The following is a 20,513-nucleotide window of genomic DNA, read 5'->3' as shown; positions in this document are numbered from 1 at the left end:
CAACTGCACTTTTAAGGTGCAATTGCACCTAACCTAGATTTTAACCTCATTCTGATCTAGAAGGTCTCTAGTTTGACCTATTTTCTTCTGGATTTTTGTCAACATTATATTTCATTATATCTGATTATATCAAGAAATTGGGCAAAATTATATAAAAAATCGACCGAACCTCAAGAACATCCAAGCCAAACGTCGTATAATCTCAAGGAGAAGTCGAAGGCGCACAACTCCCACCGACCGGTGAAAACCACTTCAAAAAGGAAGGTTTTCATCAACGTTAATAAATAACAAAATGTATTATTGAGCATTTAACTCGCGTCGGACACGAGTGTGTATACATACATTTGTCTCGACATGTCTGTTAAGCTTTTGCGCTGTCTGGCCAACGATTTTATTCCGAAGGGCCAGCATGTCCGTCACGGCCATCGGATACGAGGAAAACCGCCGACGATCGCCCGTACCTTGAAGCAGCATCTCGAGGAACTGAATCGAGAAGACCCGACTTTGGATTTCAAGGTGAACATTGGTTATCTGGTGACCAAGACCACCAGACGCACGATAACGAGCGATTGGATGAAAACAATCGTAGCACGCAAGAACAACGCCGAGCTCGAGAAATCGTCGCGCACCAGGAAGCTGTTGGTGGATCTAAAGACAGTGAAAGAGGATTGGCTACAAATCGATGGGCCCTCTCACATTCACAGAATAGCGAAGCACTATGGCGTTTACAATGATCTGTACGGAGACGCTTACTTTATGCCAGTAGTCCCACTGAACATAAGCTACGATCTAGAGGATGACAAGCTGGTAAAGGTTCACACCGGTAATGTGATCAAGCCAAACGAAGCTTCTAAGGCACCTGATGTAACATACGATGCAGAGGATGGAACACTGTGGAGCCTGATAATGTGTACGCCAGATGGTAACTTGACCAGCAAATACAACGAATATTGCCACTGGTTCATCGGCAATATTCCTGGGAATCGTTTGAAGGAAGGAGAGGAGTTAGTGGATTATATACAACCAATAGCGCCATATGGCTTTGGCTACTGCAGATACATCTTTGTGCTTTACAAGCAGAATCATAGCATAGATTTCTCGGAATACAAGAAAGCTAAGCCCTGCTTGAATCTAGAGGAGCGTAACTGGAGAACACTGGACTTTTATAGAAAATATCAGGACCAGTTGACCCCTGCTGGTTTGGCGTTCTTCCAGTCGGATTGGGACCACTCGCTAAAGGAATTTTATTACAATACGCTAAAAATGAGAGTACCGATATTCCGGTACAGTTTCCCTAAACCATTCATAAAGAAGCAAGTATGGTTCCCTTTGAAGGAACCCTTCAATATTTATCTGGATAAATATCGTGATCCCAAACAGATAACAAAGGAATTTCTGTTGAGAAAATTGAAGAAAGTTCATCCCTTCGATGGGCCAGAGCCACCAAGAAGATTCCCATTGGCTCATCGTGCAGGAAAATATGTACCTTCCTGGCTGAAATTCGAGATAATAAAGAAGAGGAGGGGATACAGTCATGTTAACGACCTCGATGAATACTAGATTTATACTAATTGATAATGCAGAATATTGTATAATAAATAAAAGTTGTTTTCAAATGTTGCATTTTATTGTGATGAGATTTGACGCGATAAACTCTATTCCGGTTTCAGGTGTGCCTCTAGAATCTGCCTGCTCTGATATTTGATATCTGCTCGCGTCGGAATAGCAACGTCGACCATCTCATGTTCAACCAATAGTCCTGTAAATTCGTATGGCTTGTATGGAGATATTTTGTAAGTCGATAAAAAATTATCAAACCTGTTTACAGACAAAAGAAGAGATAATTTACCAATCGGTTCTTCTTTGCCAGTCCCGAATATCAAATCGGAATTATAATTCGATACGTAGGTGTGGTAGAGATCACGGGCTTCCTCTTCCTTCTCCTCTAGCTCGAAGTTGCTAATATTGAAGAGAATGTTTATTTTTTGGCTGATCCTCGATAGCAGCGCTAAAACTGTGAAACCGATACATCACGGTTTAATTAAGTATTATTTCTATCGTAATTCCTATCTTAACATTTTAAGAAACAGAGAAAGATTTAAATTGATATTTAATTAATTATAACTTTTTTACCATCTGTATCCATTCGTTCGATTTCTGCTAACGCGTCGCGTTCTTCTATATCTTCTTTATCAATGGCTATCGTTAGTTCTTTCTTATTCCCGTCTTTGACCGGTTTCTTCACCACTCCTTTAATACTGTGTTTGACGCAGAGTAACATTGTATTCATATTCTGTAAAGCCGCTCTAATATTCGTGAGCAATTCACCGTGAACTGTTATCTGTTCCTTAAGATCCTTCTCACGTTTCTTCTCGATTTCAATATGTTCCAATATATCTTGCGTACCGTTTATCTTAGACCTGAGAAATATCGCGTTTTCAAATTATCAATTCGTTAATGAGATAAAAAACTATGCCTACTGGAGAAAAAGATTAATCGTTATATTATTCCTTTTTTTAATGTATTAATTATGCTCAATGCTTTGTCATAGTTTGTAGCAATTATTTACTGTTCTTTTGTGGAATACTTGAGACCTTCAAGAACTTGTAATGCCTGATGTTTTTTGCTTAATAAAACCTCGCGATTCTTTATATTGATGTCTAATCGCGCTAGCAAAGCTATCCTGTGTTCAGATTGATTTTCAAGCCTGATTACAGGAAGAAAATATTTTATATAGCAACTGTAGATATTATTATAAAATATGTAGAGAGAAGATCTAAAATAAAATACCTTGATAACAGGTCATGATATGAACGCACGAGTAAAACGTCTTTCACTTCAGTGCAGATATTTTGCAAATGTGCCAACTGATTTTCTAATGTTTTGTTAAATAAATCGGTATCTCTTTTCATAAAAACGTGATCGCTCTGTAAATTATAAATAAGAAAATACTTGAATGAATCTCTTCATCATACAAATCATCACCATAAAGTAGATATTTGTAAAACTTTATCTAGAAGCTCTATAAACAGCACATATTATATCGTATAAAATTATTAATTAACATGAATATTTTTTGCTAAAATTTTATTGCAAATATTTTCATAAAAATCTTTTCTAGGATTTTTGCGATAAAGAAGGACCAATAGCTCTATACAATTTTTATTTGTAATCAGAGTAATCTTATTCACCTCAACACGCACTAATGACTGTACGTAAGCCCACAAATCCTTCACCTGACTGTTTACAGTACTCAACATTTGTTCTCTAATTTTCATATTACGCCAGACAACTCGAGACATTCGTTTATATTTTTGTCTAATGTCGTCCAGATTCTCCGCTGCTAGTTGACCCATCACTGTCACCTTCAACATCACTTTGCATTGGGAAGATTGGTCCTCTTTCAAAATATTCATCAGGGTATCGAAAAATATCGCGTCCTACAAAGATTTCGTAAGAGTAAAAATGATGCAGTCACACAAAACAGATCTTTGAATTAGATTCCTTATGTTCTTGAGTTAAAAATACTGTCTTTGAAAATTAGTAATGCGACAATCAAAGATTTACTTTTTTTAAGATATTTAGCATCGACCAATATGTAGAACATATGTCTTTTGCTGCGTTATATTTTGCGATGGACCGTTGTAATTGTGCTACTAATCGTTGCTGCTCGCAGTTCGGTCGATATTCGCTTTGTTCCTCGAGTTCAGTTGAAAGAATGTGATGTTCCAGCTTGTCATTCAGCGAACGAGCAAATCTTTATGGCTCGAAGTTAGCACAAAACGAGTATACGAGTCTTAATATTACATATTGAATATATACATAAGAAACGTCGTAATAGACGAAAATATAAAATATTTTGTAAAATATCAATTTTTTTACAATTGTAACACTTTATATATCGAATAATGAGATGAATCAATTATTCCTTCACCCACAGAAAAGTTATTATTAGCATTATATTATGACGCTCTTATAATAATACTAAGTATATATAACTTTTGTATTAAAATATTTTTGTATCTTTAAAAATAGAAGATATACTTTAGATAGACAAACATTTCCCTATTCTCTTACTCATCTATATATGTATATATTAAATATGTAAGTATTTCGCTAATTATTATTCTAACTGCTTAAGTATTTATTATTACGCGTAAGGATCAGGTTCTACCTGTAATTCGATACCTCGCTTTAATCTTTTCTTTTTCTCATAGTAGAGCTTGTCCAAGAGTCGTCGTTTCAAATTGCAATCTTGATGTATTGTCGCATAAATTTCCTAAGATATCAGATTTTCATATTATAGTGCATTTCAGAACTGTTCGCGAAAAATATGAATTATTTTTAAAAAATTCAAAGCCAATGCTGGTCTATTCTTACGGATGGTTTTAGGTGATTGACCGCCAAGTAGTCTCTTTTATGATCGGCTAGCAATCTGAGAATACGCTGTTTACCATCGCGAAGATGACTGACAATTTCATGATGTCTTTTAACATCGACATCTAGAGACGTGACTTTCCTGGATACTATTGATTTCAATTTTGTTGCTTGCGATAGCTGTAACTTCTTATCGCGTGCTAGGCATATCAAAACAATTGTACATATAACTATTTAGAATCTATGCATTCTTTATTGAGCTATTTTGAAACAAGCTTTATTTCAGAAATCTTAAAAGTGGATTCTTGCACATATTCTATGTAATCTGTTATCTGTATCTGAAAAAATACTGTTCCATCTATTGACATTAAAATATTAATATCAGATAAATAAGTTTCATTTGCAAAAACAATTAATTCTCTAATATTATCATATAATTTAATATTAATGAAAAAAGTTCTCATAATAGTTTATCATATTTTTAATTTTTCATGTTTCAAAATTATAAAGATTTTTGAAACAGCCTCTTAAACCTTTTTTAATTTTATAATTTTTTTTAGATTATAGAATGAAACATCTTAGTATTTCAAAATTCACATACACACAATCCGTCAAAAAAGTGGCACAGTAGAAAAATAGGAAAAATTAAGAAATTAAAAAATTTTTCTATTTTTTAGGGAACTGTTTTTTCTTTGTTTAGTAAAATCGGTGAGGGACAGTTTCTCCAGTTTCCTTGTGAGCGTATAAAGAATTATAGAAAATGTGTAACATTTTTTAGTATTTCTGAAAAGTATTTCAAAAATTTTTTCTTAGAACATGGATATAATCTATTTTAAATGTAAAATACGACTATTAAGATATAATCCTAAGATAATCCTTTCTCTATTTAATTCAGTTAGAAATAAAGCGAATATATATCTATTCAAATTTGTAATTTTAAACAATGCTTAACCATGTAATTTCAGAATTCCACGATAACGACTTATTTTGTCCCTGATAAGCCATGTCTCCACACGTATCTCTTTAGGAGCTTTCGCACGACCCATTTCTATAATGTTCCTTGGTCTTCGATAGATTGCAGCATTGAATATTAAACATCACGTTACAGGCAAGCGAGGAAACTGTCATTATCCGATTAATTGCGCTCTGCATACTAATTATCTAGTTATTATCATGGTTATTACCATGGTTATTATGGCAACGAGAATAACGAGAACAGTAACTACAGGTATGTAGCATATAACTATCTTCGCGCACATAACTACCGTCGTATACATACATATACATACGTACAATTAATTTAAAGAAGCTGTTTTATTTGAAGTTTGCAGGCAACCTAAATAATAAAATAATTATATTATTATATATATATTTTTACACAATTGAAAAAATTATGTAAATATTTATTGAAAAATTTATGCAATAAATAAAAATTACTTGTAGTTTTTGTTGTAACTATATATTAATATAACTAATATTTTAAAACGCTCGTTAACATCTATATTCTGTATCGGAAGAAAACGGCGTGCTTCAGTATTAAAAATAAATAGAAATTATCGTGGGAAAATGTTTATTAAGAAAAGGGAATTTTATTAAAATTGTTGTACGTCTGGAAGAGAATTAACAAAATACTGTGGTCGTTCCATAGTCTACGTTTAACGCAAAATGCTCTTTTCAGTGTGATCTACTCGTGATTATTTGTCGATTCAGTAAATTGTAACTGTAACTATATTCATCGTCCAATAATATCATTAACTTTACGTAATTAGTCTACACTTCAAAACAAAGTGAGTGCTTCACGTTTCAATGTTTCTCTTATCGTGTATTGATGCACGTTGCTACCCGTATAATAAATATCGAATTTGTCATGTAAGATAAAATGGCGCAATAGTCCGTGAGAGACTCTTGAGAATTAAATGAGAGAACTCTCGTGTTCGCTCTCACACCTCTTTGTAAGATCGACAAGGTGGCGGTGGTGCGCTCCAAATGCCATTTTCCCGACACGATGGTTTTTTCACTGGTTCCAGAGGAGTCACATAGCCAGGCGAACATGTTACCTGTTTCATACATTTCAAAATTACAATAATTTTGGAAAATCTAACCATTTATATAACAACCTTATTATATTTATTATATATGATGGTAAATTAATGAACCAAGCAGAAAAAAGAATTAAAATCACCTGTATGTTATCTCCTGGTTTGTACCAAAACTTGAGAGGTGCGATTCGGCCATGAGGAGGATCACCTGGATAAGGACACCTTACCTTACCTAAAATATTACATAATTGATTCATTTGTTGTTTGAAATTTTTAACAATTCCAAAAATATGAAGAAAACAGTATAAGATTAATTTTTTTAGTGTTATTTTTTAATGTACGGAAAGAACAGTTAGACTCAAGTATGTACATAAAAAATTAAGCCAATTATAGATTAAGATAATTATATGATAAGGTATAAAAGATTTTGATATATTTTAGCAACCAGCTTGAGCGTTTAATATGATTATTTATAGATTGTAGTACAACATAATTATTTTCAGATGTGTATTCAGCTAAATTTTTTAAATATTTCAACGCAAAACTGTTCTTTTCATGTAAAATTACAAAACAAAATTAGAGTGGAGCAATTTTTTCACGCCAATTAATGCAGGATTATCAACTGTACTTCAAATGTTAGAATGTTATAAAATTTAACTATACGGACACTCACATACAGGCGGATCGTGAGACCAAGTACCGTTTTCGGTGCATATGGTAACCGCTTCTCCTATCAATTGATGGCCTGGTTGACAGGCGAATCTCACTAAGGCGCCGACTTTGTATATTCGACCATGATTTGACTGTTTCTTGTTAGTATATCGCGGTTGCTCTACGATGCGTCCACTTTGTGGCGTTTCCGGTACAGGACAAGTGATCTCTGTAAACATCTTTTATTAACTACGATGTTATTTCTGTTAAAATTAATTATAACTGATTATACGTAACTGATTTTGCAAGAACTATTTTTTTAAGCATTTCACTCTTTCAGTCAAGAAAAAAAGTCTAAAAATAATTTCAGCCGAGCATTCAACTCGACTGATTCAAACGTTTAAATAATGTCGCAGTTTGTCGAAAAAATTTTTGAGATATTTTTAAAATTACTGTTTAAAAATTCTTTAAAAATAGAATTACATATTCTAAAATGACTGTTTTACTTTGACAAGTCGGCATAGATCCATTCCACTTGCCGTCCCCTTCGCACGTCATACTCTGCGAGCCCAAAAGTTTGTATCCCCACATGCAGGTGAAGATAGCTTTCTCGCCATATGTGCTATTGTGCTCGTTTAATACCAACAATGCATTATTTCTGATAATTATGTCCGAGCATTTGATCTTCTCGCAATGTGGCATCTCCGTCGACCATTTGCCTGCAAGGACAATTTTCTTGATTTTATATTTAACTGTGCTCGCTGACAAGCAAGCGTTGCTTCGTACCGTTATACTGGCACGTGATTCTGGAAGCACCTTCTAATCTGTAACCTACTGGACACTCGAAAACGGCACTATTTCCCATTCGGCTGCCTCCGATGCGACTAATTAACGGCGGCTCCGGGACGTTCAATATCGGACATTGAACATCTGCAAAAGTTAATTAAAGCCATCATTGGAAAAAGAATCCGGTTCCATTAATTGAAATTCTGGCTAAAAATAAACAAATAAGAATTTTCTGGTTGAATCTGTTACAAGTTTAGTTGAGATAGTCAGAATTCTGATTGATATATAAATCAGTAATCTTCTGACTCGTTCATTTTCGATCAGAAATTTTTCTGATATAATAAAATTACCTCGCTACTGACGAATGCGATCAATGTAAACATCATAAGTTTTAAGAATAACATTATTTTACAAAACGGAGTTCTATTTAGTGGCCGTACCTACAACACGAACTTGTATAGAGTTGTTCAATCCTTTCGGTGTGGTGCACGTGTATATTCCGGAATCCGGAGGTTTGGCGTAGTATATCGACAGGCGATACTTCAAGTCTCTTTCCCGTGCAGCGATCGCCCACCCTAGGACAAGTAAATAAAAAATAAATATATAATATAAATTATATTTAAGGACAAACTTTTAAATTTCGTAAATTATTCAGAAAAAACTCTTATTTAAATCCATACGTTTTAATGATACAAACATTCAAGATCTCAATGCACTTTTCAGATTCACCTGTCAGATATCGACGGAACGTTGAGGTCCATGTCCATTCGGGATTGCCCAACTTCCTAGCAAAGAGACATTCCAGATGCAGGATACTTCCTGGGTAAACGGCGAGTGCACCGGTTGGCTCTACTACGGCCGAACCAGTAGGTAGACCGAAGTCGATGGTTGGTGGTACATCTTCTGTTTATCCTCGAAAAACGCGAGGATCAAAATTTAGAAGAGATTGTCGACGACGTATCATACGGTAATAAAAAAAATTACAGGACACATCAAAATATATCTATACGTATAATATTCCCATATATTTCTTTCCATTAATCATAATTTTTTGAATAATTGGAGTAGCCTCTTGAATATACGTCTGTTGTTTCCATCGTGTCTGTTAGGCATGCGATGTAGAGATTTTAAATACGATTATATTACGACGTACCGGTATAATTGGAGATTGCCGTGGTAGACACGCAACTAGGTGTCTTTCCGTCCCACGTGCCATTGCGGCAGTGCAACAAGGAATCGCCGATAAACTTGTATTTACCTATTTCTCGACATCTCACCATCAGCCGTTCATTGTGAGGTACACGAATTGTGTGTATCTGTAATATATATTTGCTCTCTAAAATATTCGAGATCAAGAACTAGAAAAGAGCTCCCGAATTTATATTTTTTAACTCTGTCATGTTTTCTTTTTTACTAAAATTTTTCTTGGTTTTAAATAGTAATATGAAGCTTTATTTACAGTCTGTAATAATAAATTTGAAATATTTCATTATGTTATAAAAAGAATCCACGCCAGAAATGATTGGACCTTGAATCAATATTCGACGTCGATCGATATTGAATTAACATCGATATCGATTTGACGTTGATGGACCAATGATTTTTGACTGGAAATACTTTTCATATATTACTGATTATTCTTTTCGATAATTAAATGACTTGAAACTTCAATCAATTGCGATTAATAATAATAATCACTAAATATGCAAATTCGGATAAAAATGTTTATAAATATAAAATTTTAAACTTGTTAACTTATTCAATTTTAGATTTTCAAATCTTTACTATCAACAAACTTATCAAGTTTTGGTATTAACAATTTCGCTGCTAAAGTAGGGCACAAAAGCGATATACTCACGGACATAGTAAGATATTTATAGGTGACGATAAGAAGAGGATGAAGGTCTTTTAATATGCATACGTTGTCTAGTCCCAAATTCTCGGTATCTGCAAGTACACACGGCAGATGTTTAGAGATTTGAATTTGAAAGTGTATCTTTTAGTTCGCGCACGCTCGCTCACACCCTTGCAACAGCGTCCGAAAATCGATCACGTTTTATAGCGGCTTGCGCGATGAACGCCGAATAGAAATCGATCCGACTCGATCGCGTGGCACATAAAACCGATTAGGTATACTATCATTGCGTCGTGCGTCAAGAAGTTGCACGTGCTTCTCCTTGAATGTTGTTTAGGGATAACTTAAGACTGTATTTTTTTATTAAAAAATTACAGATTTTCCTATATTGTATTTGAAAATAATACAAAAAGTTCGGTTGCGATTTAGAACCTGGATCAAAAATTTTAATTTAAGAAGTAAACTCAATTATAAGAAGTGGAGCTTAAGAAGTAAAATTAATTTTTTTTTTAAATAATTAACTATAAAATAAAATGAAATGATTCTTATTTAAATTATAAAATTGTATACATCCTTAAGTTTTAACAAATAGAAAAGATTGCTTATCTTCTATATCAAAAGGTAAAATTAAAATTATTTAGAACAAAACGTATTAAAGATCGACATTTATAAAAAATAAATAAAATCTACAGTTCTTGGAATTTAAAAATCGATTTTTTAAATCTATGCGGATCTCTTCCACGCACGGCGAGAAGAGATTTACGCACAATATTGTATTTCGACTTAAATAATAATTATAATAATACAGATACACGATTAATATCTTTCCTCAAAAGAAAAAATATCATTTTTATAAGAATTTTTATATATAGAAATGTGATATCTCATTCAAGATTATTATATAATCATAAGTTGATTCCTACAAACTGCATCCCCTATATATAAACATCCGAGAGATTTTACAAATTCAATCCTTCCCCGTATATACTATTTATTTTTTAATTTATTCGGAAATATTCCTTATCAATTACGACGTTCTTTAAAAGCGAATTTTGGTTGCAAGATTCGCACTGGAACGTCATGTGCCATGCACGCACCTATGCACTTGAAATTCAACGTGAACAGGAACAACGTCGTGGTCGCTATCGCGGCGACACGTGCACGCGTCCTTCCCGAACGATCGTCGCACGGCATGTTGCTGGTGTCCTGGCAAATCGCGGTCACGCAGGACCATGATTAACGACGACGAGGGACGCTAACGCAGCGTGATAGCGAGGCGGACGCATGATCGCGCGTCGTCGATCGGTCTCCACTGCCGTCTCTCGATTCCGTTCATTATCTCGCACAAAACAGCAGGATACTCTCACGTCGCACTCTCGGGCGCAATTATCACACCCTGCAATCGGATGCGGGAGCGTGCGACAACACGCTAGCAACAACGTCGATACTAAACATCCATAATCGGCGGGGGTGGTCCAAGACTGGCTATTCCGAGGAATGCGCATGCGGCCACCCCCTGTTCTCTCTCTCTCTCTCTCTCTCTCTCTCTTTTTTTTTCTCTCTCTCTCTCTCTCTCTCTCTCTCTCTCTCTCTCTCTCTCTCTCTCTCTCTCTCTCTCTACATCGTCGCTGCTTTCAACCCCAGAACTCCATTTGGTCTACGTGCCACATCTGTAATTCTGGCGAATATACTGGGTGATAATGTTCGTCAAATTGTAAAGTACATAATGATGAATAAGAAATGTTAAGTGACCAATCAAAATGACATAAATATTAAACAATATGTTTAATTGTTTTATAAAAATTATTAGGGACTATATTTCATCTAATTAAATGTGAACGATGTATAAAAAAATATAAACGATGTAATAAAGAGCGGTATAATAAAAAGTTCTATTATTAAAATATTATCAATTCTTTGATCATAATAATACTTATACAGACCTCCAAGAGACATCCAGAGGACGTCCACGCCTTCTGAACATCCTGAGGACATTCCCAGAATACCTGCCGCATAAAGTGTGCTATATGAGATAGTATTGTTTAGCTATTCAAAGTCACACATAAGTATTAAATATATAGTCTTTGGTTGCATTAAAACTGTAGAGACAATTGATTCGTCACACAAACTTCTTATATTATAATCGTCATGTATCTATTAAAAGCTTACTATTAAAGTATTGTATTAAATTTTAGTAAGAGATTTTTTGTGCATATCTTAATATCATTTAAGCATTGTCGTTCTTCAAAATTATTCGTAAATATTAAATAGCACTTAATGCATTAAAAACAATAAAGATTAGCTCATTAAATTAAATACACAATTTGTCCATTATCAAAACTATCAAATTTTAATGAGAGCTTCTTTTAATTTTTTTTATTATTTATAAATGTTAAAAACGTAAGAAATAAAACGAAGCACCCTGTAGAAGGATTCTATATAGAGATGTTATTACGAGAGAAGTTCTGTGAATCACTTTGTTCCCGTTTTAAGCATCTGTGACCTATCTTTCTGTTTCTTTTGGAAAGGTTAATGCAGCAGTACATGAGAATGAAAAATGGAGAGATGCTCAGACACTATTCAGGTATTTTATGTGCGAAAAATAAAAACGGCAAAGTACGAATGCGAACTCGAGTAACCAAGATTTACGAGCTTAATAAAATAATGCAATATGTAGAACAAGATGAGATTAAGTTTTATATGTATATTAGTAGCAGATCTTTTATTAATAATTTTATATAATTACAATAATAAAATAAGACAAATGTATCAAATAATAGACATATGTCGGAATTAAACAAACAATATCAATACATATTTGGAACAAATTTACAAATCCATTGATATTAAATGTCATTGATGAATATTAATAAATATTCTAAATTATGGATATTAATAATAAATTATTGCTATTATATTTCATTTACCAATATTACATATAGCACATTAATTATAATTAATAAATTATAATTATTAGTCAACTGTCTTGCTTAAAAACCCGCCATTTGCGTTCCTATACTTGAAAATAATCGCAGGTAAAAGCAAGTAAAGCTGAGAACTTCAGACGTATTCGGCGTTAACTAATACACACAATTATTATATTCCAGAACGAAAATATATTGCAAATCCTAATTAAAGTAAAACGTATAAAATATTACGTACAATTCATCTCACATCATAATTTATTATTTAAATTAAATTTCTTACTGAACAATCTACCGGGTCTTTCCTATTCGAAAACACTTGCAAACGTAAGAAACGAGAATTAAGCTGATAATTTCAGGCACATTCCGCATTGCTTAATAATTATTCCAAGGCGGGAGTACTTAGGTCGCGAATTATGGACGATGAAAACATGCCGAGTGTGCAGGATTATTCCCAATTAGAACGGCAATTTCGTGAACAGTTTTATGAGTTGCAAAGCAACACGGTAAAATATAATGCCACTTATTATATTGATTAACACTCGAAGCGTACTTAACCCTTTTACGCCCAGCATACACTTGTAACATGTTTACCTAAATTAACACACGAAGCAATATTAATGATACACAGAGACTTATAGATATTATAGGATATTTCATAGATGTCACAGGATATTTAGAGAATATTTAGAGCGAGACCTAAGAGGCGACTTCGACCGAACTCCAAACTCAACTTAATTAATCGTGATTAACAAATACTAGTTAGTTTGCCAACCTGAACAAAATAATTACTGTTTGGTTTTTTAACACATAAGAAAAAGACTAGATTAGGATGATAAATTATAGAGTTTAATTATACATTAATCAGCATTTTGCAATTCCAGTTAAATTAATCAAGTTAATCGGAATTCGGACGAGATCACTCTAAACCATTACGATACAATGTGGACTAGTATTATTATATATTATAGATAATAGATATAATCAATTTTTGTTTGTTTAATATGTGAAAATAAAGATTACGATATTAGAGAAAACGAATTGTATAGTTATGTTAATTGTAAAATTATAGGTACTATTTATAATTATGATATAATTATAATATTGATTAGAAACTCAATGAAATTATATATAATTACCGATTAAGTTAATTGAATTTACTTATGCAAAATTATCTTTATGAAAATTACAGTTTTTATTTCGAAAAAAATATTTTTCAAATAAAAATTCTTTATTTTTAAATTTGAAAATAACTCGAAAACTGATTCTTAATCTCTTTTCCAAATCAAGCAGAGTAATAATACTAGAACAAGAGTTGCATCTTTTTAAAGAAGAGAAATCTTTCCTGTTACGGAATGAATACTAACTTTTTATAGTAGTTTATTCAATTAATTATTAGCCATGAATTATGTATATTTCGAGGACAGATTACCCTGCAGACGACGCAGAAAGAACTACTGGAAATTCGTCACGCTTTATACAGCACGGAGTTGGAGCTGGAGAAAGAGCGTAGAGTTTCTCACGAGTTAAAGATGCGTCTGAGAGCGGTCACGGAGGTGGCGAACGAGTCGCAGCAACAGCAAACGAAAAATCAGGTCGAGAGTGTTCAATTGCGAATCAAGTATGACGCGATGACGAAGCAATGCGAGTCCCTGATGAGTCAAGCCGCAGCCGCGAAGACGCACGAAGCTGAGTGTAAAATAAAAATTCGGAGCTTAGAAGAGAAGCTACATCAGAGGGATGCGAGCAACAAAATATTGGAGCAAGCTTTAAAGAAGCTTCAATATGACAATTCGCGCGTTATCGCCGCTATCGATCAGTACGTTTGACCTCGTCGTGAATAAGCCTGTCGAATATTCGCTGTACTCGAGAGACTAGAAGTAGTTAAATAAAACACTCAATCTTAAAATTTTTTAGAATGAACTCTCATTCTAAAGAGTGAAAATTGAGCCAGTCTTGAAAACGAGTAGCTCAATTTTCATTCTTTAAGAGGTCTCACCTTTCAGAGTGAAATTTACTTTAAAAGTTTCAGGAGTTTGTAATATTATTATATGTAAGGTTTGTTTTTTTATTGTTGTGCTGCACTAGAACTTTCTTTCTCATTTTTGTCAAACTTCAAACATATACTATTTCACTTTAAGTACAAAAAGTGTACGCTAGTCCAGTTATAAAAAATAAACCTTTTTGAAATTTAATTTTACACTTGCGGTTTTATTTCTAATTTAAATCGGAATTAAATTTTAATGGCAGATTCTATATTTTTCTGCGACGATAACATTAATAACAAAGCCAGAATTTAATCTTGTAATTTCATAATTCATCATTGACCTTTTTAGTAAACTCGCGAAACTTAAAGAGGAGCATGGATACCTGCAAAAATCCTGTGAAGAAACTATCATTCTCAACCAACGCTTACAAACTGTGGGTTTGTGTACACATGCGATACATCAAAAGGATAAAGTGAAAATAAAAGAGTTGGAACATATGATAGCTTCGATGATGATCGGGAACACAGGCTCCACACAAGAATCCGTAAATTACGATGCGCATTCGAAGATAGGAAAATTACCGCCGTCATCTACATAAAGAATAACAGGACAGGATTTTATCAATAAATATACTGAAACACGTATTATGTACAGGATTAATAAAAAATGTATTATAATAATCGTTTGTATATTTAAGTATAAGTTGAACAAGTTCTGATGGTAAAAATGCAAACTTGCAAGATGCACAATTATGACAACCAGCGAACGAAAGAGATTTGTTAATTTTTTTCTTTTATTGCAGATCCCTGTAAACGAATCTATCTCTATATGCAAAATAAATCTCGTCGGAAGATAAACCTCGCATAACTTATGCTCGTCTGTCTTTTTCCTTTTAGACCTAATAAAAAATTCTATGACTACCCGTGATATAACAAAATTGTCTCTATAAAGTTTTTGTTTAATTCGTCACAAGGCATTTTAGTTACATCAGTTAATGCTCTAGTACACTTTACGTTTTTCCTGTTAATTTTGTGAAAAAGCTATATCTGCTTAATAACAGTATAAAAACGATTGTGATACCTATACTGCTTAATCTTATTTTTTTTCTTACTTTTAGTCATTGTATGTGATGTTGTACGGTGTGATGTATGTTTCTGTACTTTTATAGACACATGGTCCTCCGATAAAGAGAAACACACACGATGTAAATTATATTGAAAATGAATTGCAGAATTTCGTGCATAAGAAATTGTATACTTCATCCCATTGCCATAAAAATTAAGTAACACGTACTTTTACACTTAACAGTGATTTTTCAATAAGAAAATCGACCATTACCCTTGATATAAGAAAACCAGAGGAGAAATTCATTCTGTGCTTAATATATCACATTTTTATCTGATTTAATAAATTATGTTGTAATAACTTTTTAACCCTAATCGGTATTCGTGGATCCAGTGAATCCGGACATTTTCTTCAATTACGTTTGTATATAATTTTTCACAATCTATATAATTTTAAAATATATAATTTTATTCCTCGGATTTTGACTTTCAAGCAAAAAAGTCATTAACTTTAAGCAAAGATATACTAATTTAAAGTAAATTGGACCCGCAAATTTCAGTTAAGGAAATTTTAGAGCGAGTACCAATTAGGGTTAAGAGATATGGTAGGATATAGATCACATCAATAGGATATAAATCCCGTCAACATAAACCAACGCGAAACTATTTCACCTAAGTCCCTTTAATTATATTGAGTAACAAGAAAATGTTTGCATAACAAATTGTAAAAATTGCATGAATTAACACACGTATGTACTCCCTTTCTATATAATAAAATAAAACATTTTAATACTTTCTCCTCTGAGGGTTTCTTCGGCAAAAAAATACATTCATGTAGATAATTTCCGAGTCTTTAATATGATGCGTTTCATTGTCAAGGAATAAACCCACTATACCCGATACTTGGGATGTGAAAAGTTCCACAGAACATCGGTTTTGTTCGACGAAATGAAAATAAGTAAATAATGATAGTAAATAGATGCGCCTCCTTAAACAGTTGAAAATATTTGGGGGGTCAGAGTATAGTACAACGGGCGAGCCAACTAGGTGGTTTCCTTTGTGGTTCTGAAGCTTTTAACTGATGACCGCCGCCTTTCGGTGGATTCGATGCCTCCTGTGTAAAACAAGACACTATTAATAGAATGCATAATATAGCGTAAAATATATTTAGTGCACAAAATTCATTGTAATCTTACGCCATTTTGAATACACTTTGTTCATAACCAGTTCAAATGTTATTTATTATTCGGTCTAACAATTAACGTGTTAGTAAATGCAAACATAACACAGCATGCGTGTTATCTCATTGTGGTTTATATTTGTCCGATTATTAGAAATAATTTACCACAAAGTTAATTGGGAATAACATAACATACATTCAGTGTTAGACAAGCTTAGTGTAATATAATGCAAAATTAAAATGACGTCTATACTGCTCAAGCAAGACATTGGATCATCAAATATATAACTATTTAAGTGAAATTCTAAAAGTGTATACTAGTTCAGTTATAAAAAACAGATCTAATATAAATTGAAATTGATATCAGACACACAAACAATAATTGAGGCAATAAATATTATTTTGAGTTAATACAGATATTTGATTAACATAAAATTAAATATAGCTTTTTAGTAGACATTTACTTATTAAAACAAATTAATGAATAGAAGCCACAAATGATATATGATACAAGATACAACGATATATCATCACGAAATATTTCGTTGATTGTAGATATATAGAATTCAAGACACATAATTAATTTAAAAACGTTAAAAACCAACGGTGTACAAAGAGAGTTACCTTCTGCCAAGATAGACCAGCACCAAACACAGAGAAACAGAGACAGGAAACAGAGAAACAGTGGTTATTTTGTAGTACATATAAGATAAAACTGTTCATATGAAAACTTACATATAATTAAGCGTATCTTTCTCTAATTTATATTATTGTAATTATTAATATCTCTATATATAGTAGATTTTTACATATGTCATGGCTTTACACGTTGAAACATGAATACTAATTATAACATATTAATTGCAGAAATATGAATACTAATTACAGAGTAATCTATATTCGGACAATCAATATTCATCTTAATCTCTTAAAGTGTATGTGATACGATTCATGTTTCCTCACCAGTTTCTTTTCCATTTTCGCTTTGATATCACGTGCCAGAGTATAAAAAGCCTCTTCCACATTGATACTAGATTTCGCCGAGGTTTCCATAAACTTAATGCCATATTCCACAGCCAGTTGTTCGCCTCTTTCCTTCGTCACTTGCCTCTTGTCTGTAAGCTCACACTTATTGCCTAATAACATTTTTTCCACGTCCGCTGACGCATTCTCCTCTATATTACGAATCCAGTTTTTAATGTTTTCAAAACTTTTGTCGTTTGTAACGTCGTACACCAACATGATTCCCATCGCGCCACGATAGTACGCTGTAGTTATGGTGCGAAACCTTTCTTGTCCAGCGGTGTCCCTACAAGTGTAAAAAATACATCCATTATATTGCAGTTATATTACAATCTATATCATTATAATCATACAACTTTATGAGACTAAATTGCTCTTAATATGACGAACAAAAAGGAAGAACATGAAGTATATTTACCATATTTGTAACTTAATTTTCTTTCCGTCCAATTCGATGGTACGAATTTTAAAGTCAATGCCTGAAATGTGCAAGGAAATAATGAATCAAGATTCCATCTACTTTCCGGAGATACGGGGAAACGGAAAGCAGCGGATCGAGGTCGGACAGCACGCGGCACAGGATGAATCACGTTACTGTAAATGGCACAGCATAATGTGCTCTTTGTCCATTATCAAATAACATTCAGCCCGTTTTCTCAAGAGAGACACACCCCGGTCCGCGCCGCTGTAGGCAGCGATTAATAAACGTGGAAATGAGACGGAGATCGCGGGGAGATGGGGGAGAAACGTGAACCGACACAAACGTACCGATGGTCGAGATGAAGGTGGTGTTGAACGCGTCCTCGGAGAACCGGAACAGCACGCAGGTCTTGCCCACGCCGGAGTCGCCGATCAACAGCAGCTTGAATAAATAATCGTACGTCTTTGCCATTGTCGCTGCGATGATGGGATCGTCGCAGCCGCCGCTGAGCTTCTCCCCGAGCGATTATTATCGCTCACCACGAGTTCCGGGCGCTTCGCGGACGATGCTTCCTGGCGTTCGTGACGGGCCCACGAATTCGCAACACCAGCTGGCCGAGTCTCTCTATCTCTCTCCTTCTCGATGTCCTCTCTCTCTCTCTCTCTCTCTCTCTCTCTCTCTCTCTCTCTCCGCTCACCACCGAAGATATCTAACCGTCTCGTCCCCGAGACATTTGATGAGGCGCGTTCTCCTTCCTCCGGTGGCGCTCGCTCTCTCTCTCTCTCTCTCTCTCTCTCTCTCTCTCTCTCTCTCTCTCTCTCTTTCTGTCTCTCCTTCTCTGTCTGCTCCTGGCTCTCCCGACGGGATCTTGACTTTTGGAACACGATGACAGCACAGACGGGCGGTGACGCGTGGCTTTACCGCGCGTGAAAAATCGCGGGAGAAGGAGATTCGCTCGCGTATCCCTCGTGCACGCTCGCGACCGCGCGATCGCGAATTAACAAAGCGGATTAATCGCGCAAAACATCTGTCAAAAAAAAGCGGTGACAGCCGTCCGCGAACTCCGACGCGATTTCGCCCCAGTGTGGTGGCCACCTTGCACCACCGAGTGCGCGTGCGCAACACGTGTTTCGTCTCGCGGCGATCTCGAATTCTCAAACCGCGTTCTTCTCAACCATGATAAGGATCGCAGTCTTCACAGATATCTGCAGATATCCAGGCATGATGAGATCGCGAAGGGATTCTGTCGTGTTTGTCGCCAGGTATTCAGAGATCATGTTCATAATTCAACTTTAACCCTCTGAATTAAGCTGATGGTGGATTTATTGGATTCATTCAATGGGGGTTTTACAGCAAGAAACTCGGATAACACAGGCTACTTAAGAGCTCTATATTAAAATTATTCTATCCTTCTTGATGTTCAATGAATAATCTAACAAAGATTATTCGTTGAACATCAAGGATAGAATAATCAGTATAAATTGTATCTCTTAAAAGGAAAAATAGTCTGTTATCTGAGTTGCTTAAGACATGGATGACCCAGTATAACACAGTGAATTATTATATCCTTGTTATTTGTCGATGTTAAACAAAGATGAAATGATTCACTGTGTTGCACTATCATTTGTCTCTTGCTGGAAAACACCTTGTTTTTTTTCTAAGAAGAAAACTGTGGATGCACAGACTTATATGTGGACGCATAGAAGTCTATGTGTGATGACACAGGCTACTTTCCTTTTAGGCGACACAAACATCGTTCTATCTTTCTTGAATTCAATGAATAATAAAGATAGAAAGACACCTGTGTCGACAGTATATTAACTGTATTCATTCTTTTTTGTATGAGTTATGTCATTTTGGTTCCTTGAAATTAATTAGTGCCTTTTAATCAACATAAATTAAATGGGTCATAGATCTAATATTATTATAGATTTTGCCATCAGTTTCGGAGGGTTACATTCAAGATTTTATCCAGCTTAATTAATGAAATAATTATAACTGTATATTTCGAAATCGCATTTAAGACAATCGTTAAAAATAAAATCGTAACGCCTCGTAACACATCGTTTCGCCTCAGAAGTACTGATTAAATAATTCCATACAAAAATAAGGAGAAATACAAACAAGATTCCTCTTTCATACTGCTTCTTTTCCTTGGATATTTTCGTCAAAAGAAATATATTAGGAAATATTTGACAAGATAGA

The 20,513-nt window shown here is 34.3% G+C and overlaps 4 protein-coding genes and 1 pseudogene across 6 annotated transcripts; 2 read left to right on the top strand and 3 right to left on the bottom strand.

Moving 5' to 3' along the window:
* Positions 1–23: 23 nt before the first annotated feature.
* mRpL38 (mitochondrial ribosomal protein L38) lies at positions 24–1,633 on the top strand. Its single transcript, XM_018502250.1, has one exon. The coding sequence runs from the start codon at positions 355–357 to the stop codon at positions 1,558–1,560; it is 1,206 nt and encodes a 401-aa protein (XP_018357752.1). The 5' UTR covers positions 24–354; the 3' UTR covers positions 1,561–1,633.
* Positions 1,579–5,625, bottom strand: LOC108757730 (uncharacterized). The gene is made up of 10 exons (XM_018502249.1): positions 5,330–5,625; positions 4,381–4,577; positions 4,175–4,279; positions 3,568–3,732; positions 3,192–3,440; positions 2,791–2,927; positions 2,570–2,707; positions 2,134–2,420; positions 1,850–2,014; positions 1,579–1,759 (listed from the first exon to the last, which is right to left on the bottom strand). Exons 1-10 carry the CDS (start codon positions 5,421–5,423, stop codon positions 1,656–1,658), a joined length of 1,641 nt encoding a protein of 546 aa, XP_018357751.1. The 5' UTR covers positions 5,424–5,625; the 3' UTR covers positions 1,579–1,655.
* Positions 5,626–5,869: 244 nt separating this feature from the next.
* Positions 5,870–11,221, bottom strand: hig (locomotion-related protein hikaru genki). Of its 2 annotated transcripts, none has more exons than XM_018502077.1 (10): positions 10,806–11,221; positions 9,712–9,800; positions 9,007–9,169; positions 8,583–8,756; positions 8,294–8,428; positions 7,854–7,997; positions 7,574–7,786; positions 7,117–7,296; positions 6,560–6,648; positions 5,870–6,434 (listed from the first exon to the last, which is right to left on the bottom strand). In XM_018502077.1, exons 1-10 carry the CDS (start codon positions 10,900–10,902, stop codon positions 6,318–6,320), a joined length of 1,401 nt encoding a protein of 466 aa, XP_018357579.1. In that variant the 5' UTR covers positions 10,903–11,221; the 3' UTR covers positions 5,870–6,317. The 2 variants fall into 2 exon arrangements, with proteins under 2 accessions (XP_018357579.1, XP_018357578.1); XM_018502076.1 differs by having other exon boundaries at positions 7,090–7,296; positions 10,806–11,220.
* A 1,711-nt stretch (positions 11,222–12,932) lies between these two features.
* LOC108757579 (early endosome antigen 1-like) lies at positions 12,933–15,225 on the top strand (annotated as a pseudogene).
* Positions 15,226–15,269: 44 nt separating this feature from the next.
* Rab8 (RAS oncogene family member Rab8) lies at positions 15,270–19,391 on the bottom strand. Of its 2 annotated transcripts, XM_018502545.1 has the most exons (5): positions 18,656–19,391; positions 18,306–18,366; positions 17,828–18,173; positions 17,489–17,491; positions 15,270–16,798 (listed from the first exon to the last, which is right to left on the bottom strand). In XM_018502545.1, exons 1-5 carry the CDS (start codon positions 18,777–18,779, stop codon positions 16,700–16,702), a joined length of 633 nt encoding a protein of 210 aa, XP_018358047.1. In that variant the 5' UTR covers positions 18,780–19,391; the 3' UTR covers positions 15,270–16,699. The 2 variants fall into 2 exon arrangements, with proteins under 2 accessions (XP_018358047.1, XP_018358048.1); XM_018502546.1 differs by lacking the exon at positions 17,489–17,491.
* Positions 19,392–20,513: the final 1,122 nt, after the last annotated feature.

Source organism: Trachymyrmex cornetzi, unplaced genomic scaffold, assembly GCF_001594075.2.
Source record: "Trachymyrmex cornetzi isolate Tcor2-1 unplaced genomic scaffold, Tcor1.1 scaffold147, whole genome shotgun sequence".
Lineage (NCBI taxonomy): Eukaryota > Metazoa > Arthropoda > Insecta > Hymenoptera > Formicidae > Trachymyrmex > Trachymyrmex cornetzi.
Note: the sequence above shows the minus strand (reverse complement) of the source record. Positions and strands in the feature narration are given on the sequence as shown.

Bases quoted from the DNA above. Each gene is read 5' to 3' on its own strand.
- mRpL38 (XM_018502250.1), top strand. From the start codon at position 355: ATGTCTGTTAAGCTTTTGCGCTGTCTGGCCAACGATTTTATTCCGAAG.
- hig (XM_018502076.1), bottom strand. From the start codon at position 10,902: ATGCCGTGCGACGATCGTTCGGGAAGGACGCGTGCACGTGTCGCCGCG. The intron at 9,170-9,711 runs GTGAGTATATCG...TATATATTACAG, and splicing joins ATAAATATCTTACTATGTCC to ATACACACAATTCGTGTACC. The intron at 6,435-6,559 runs GTGATTTTAATT...TGTATGAAACAG, and splicing joins AACCAGGAGATAACATACAG to GTAACATGTTCGCCTGGCTA.
- LOC108757730 (XM_018502249.1), bottom strand. From the start codon at position 5,423: ATGGGTCGTGCGAAAGCTCCTAAAGAGATACGTGTGGAGACATGGCTT. The intron at 4,280-4,380 runs GTAAGAATAGAC...CTGATATCTTAG, and splicing joins TCAATCACCTAAAACCATCC to GAAATTTATGCGACAATACA. The intron at 2,708-2,790 runs GTATTTTATTTT...TCCTGTAATCAG, and splicing joins TATCATGACCTGTTATCAAG to GCTTGAAAATCAATCTGAAC.
- Rab8 (XM_018502545.1), bottom strand. From the start codon at position 18,779: ATGGCAAAGACGTACGATTATTTATTCAAGCTGCTGTTGATCGGCGAC. The intron at 18,367-18,655 runs GTACGTTTGTGT...TGCACATTTCAG, and splicing joins CACCTTCATCTCGACCATCG to GCATTGACTTTAAAATTCGT. The intron at 18,174-18,305 runs GTAAATATACTT...TTACACTTGTAG, and splicing joins AAAATTAAGTTACAAATATG to GGACACCGCTGGACAAGAAA.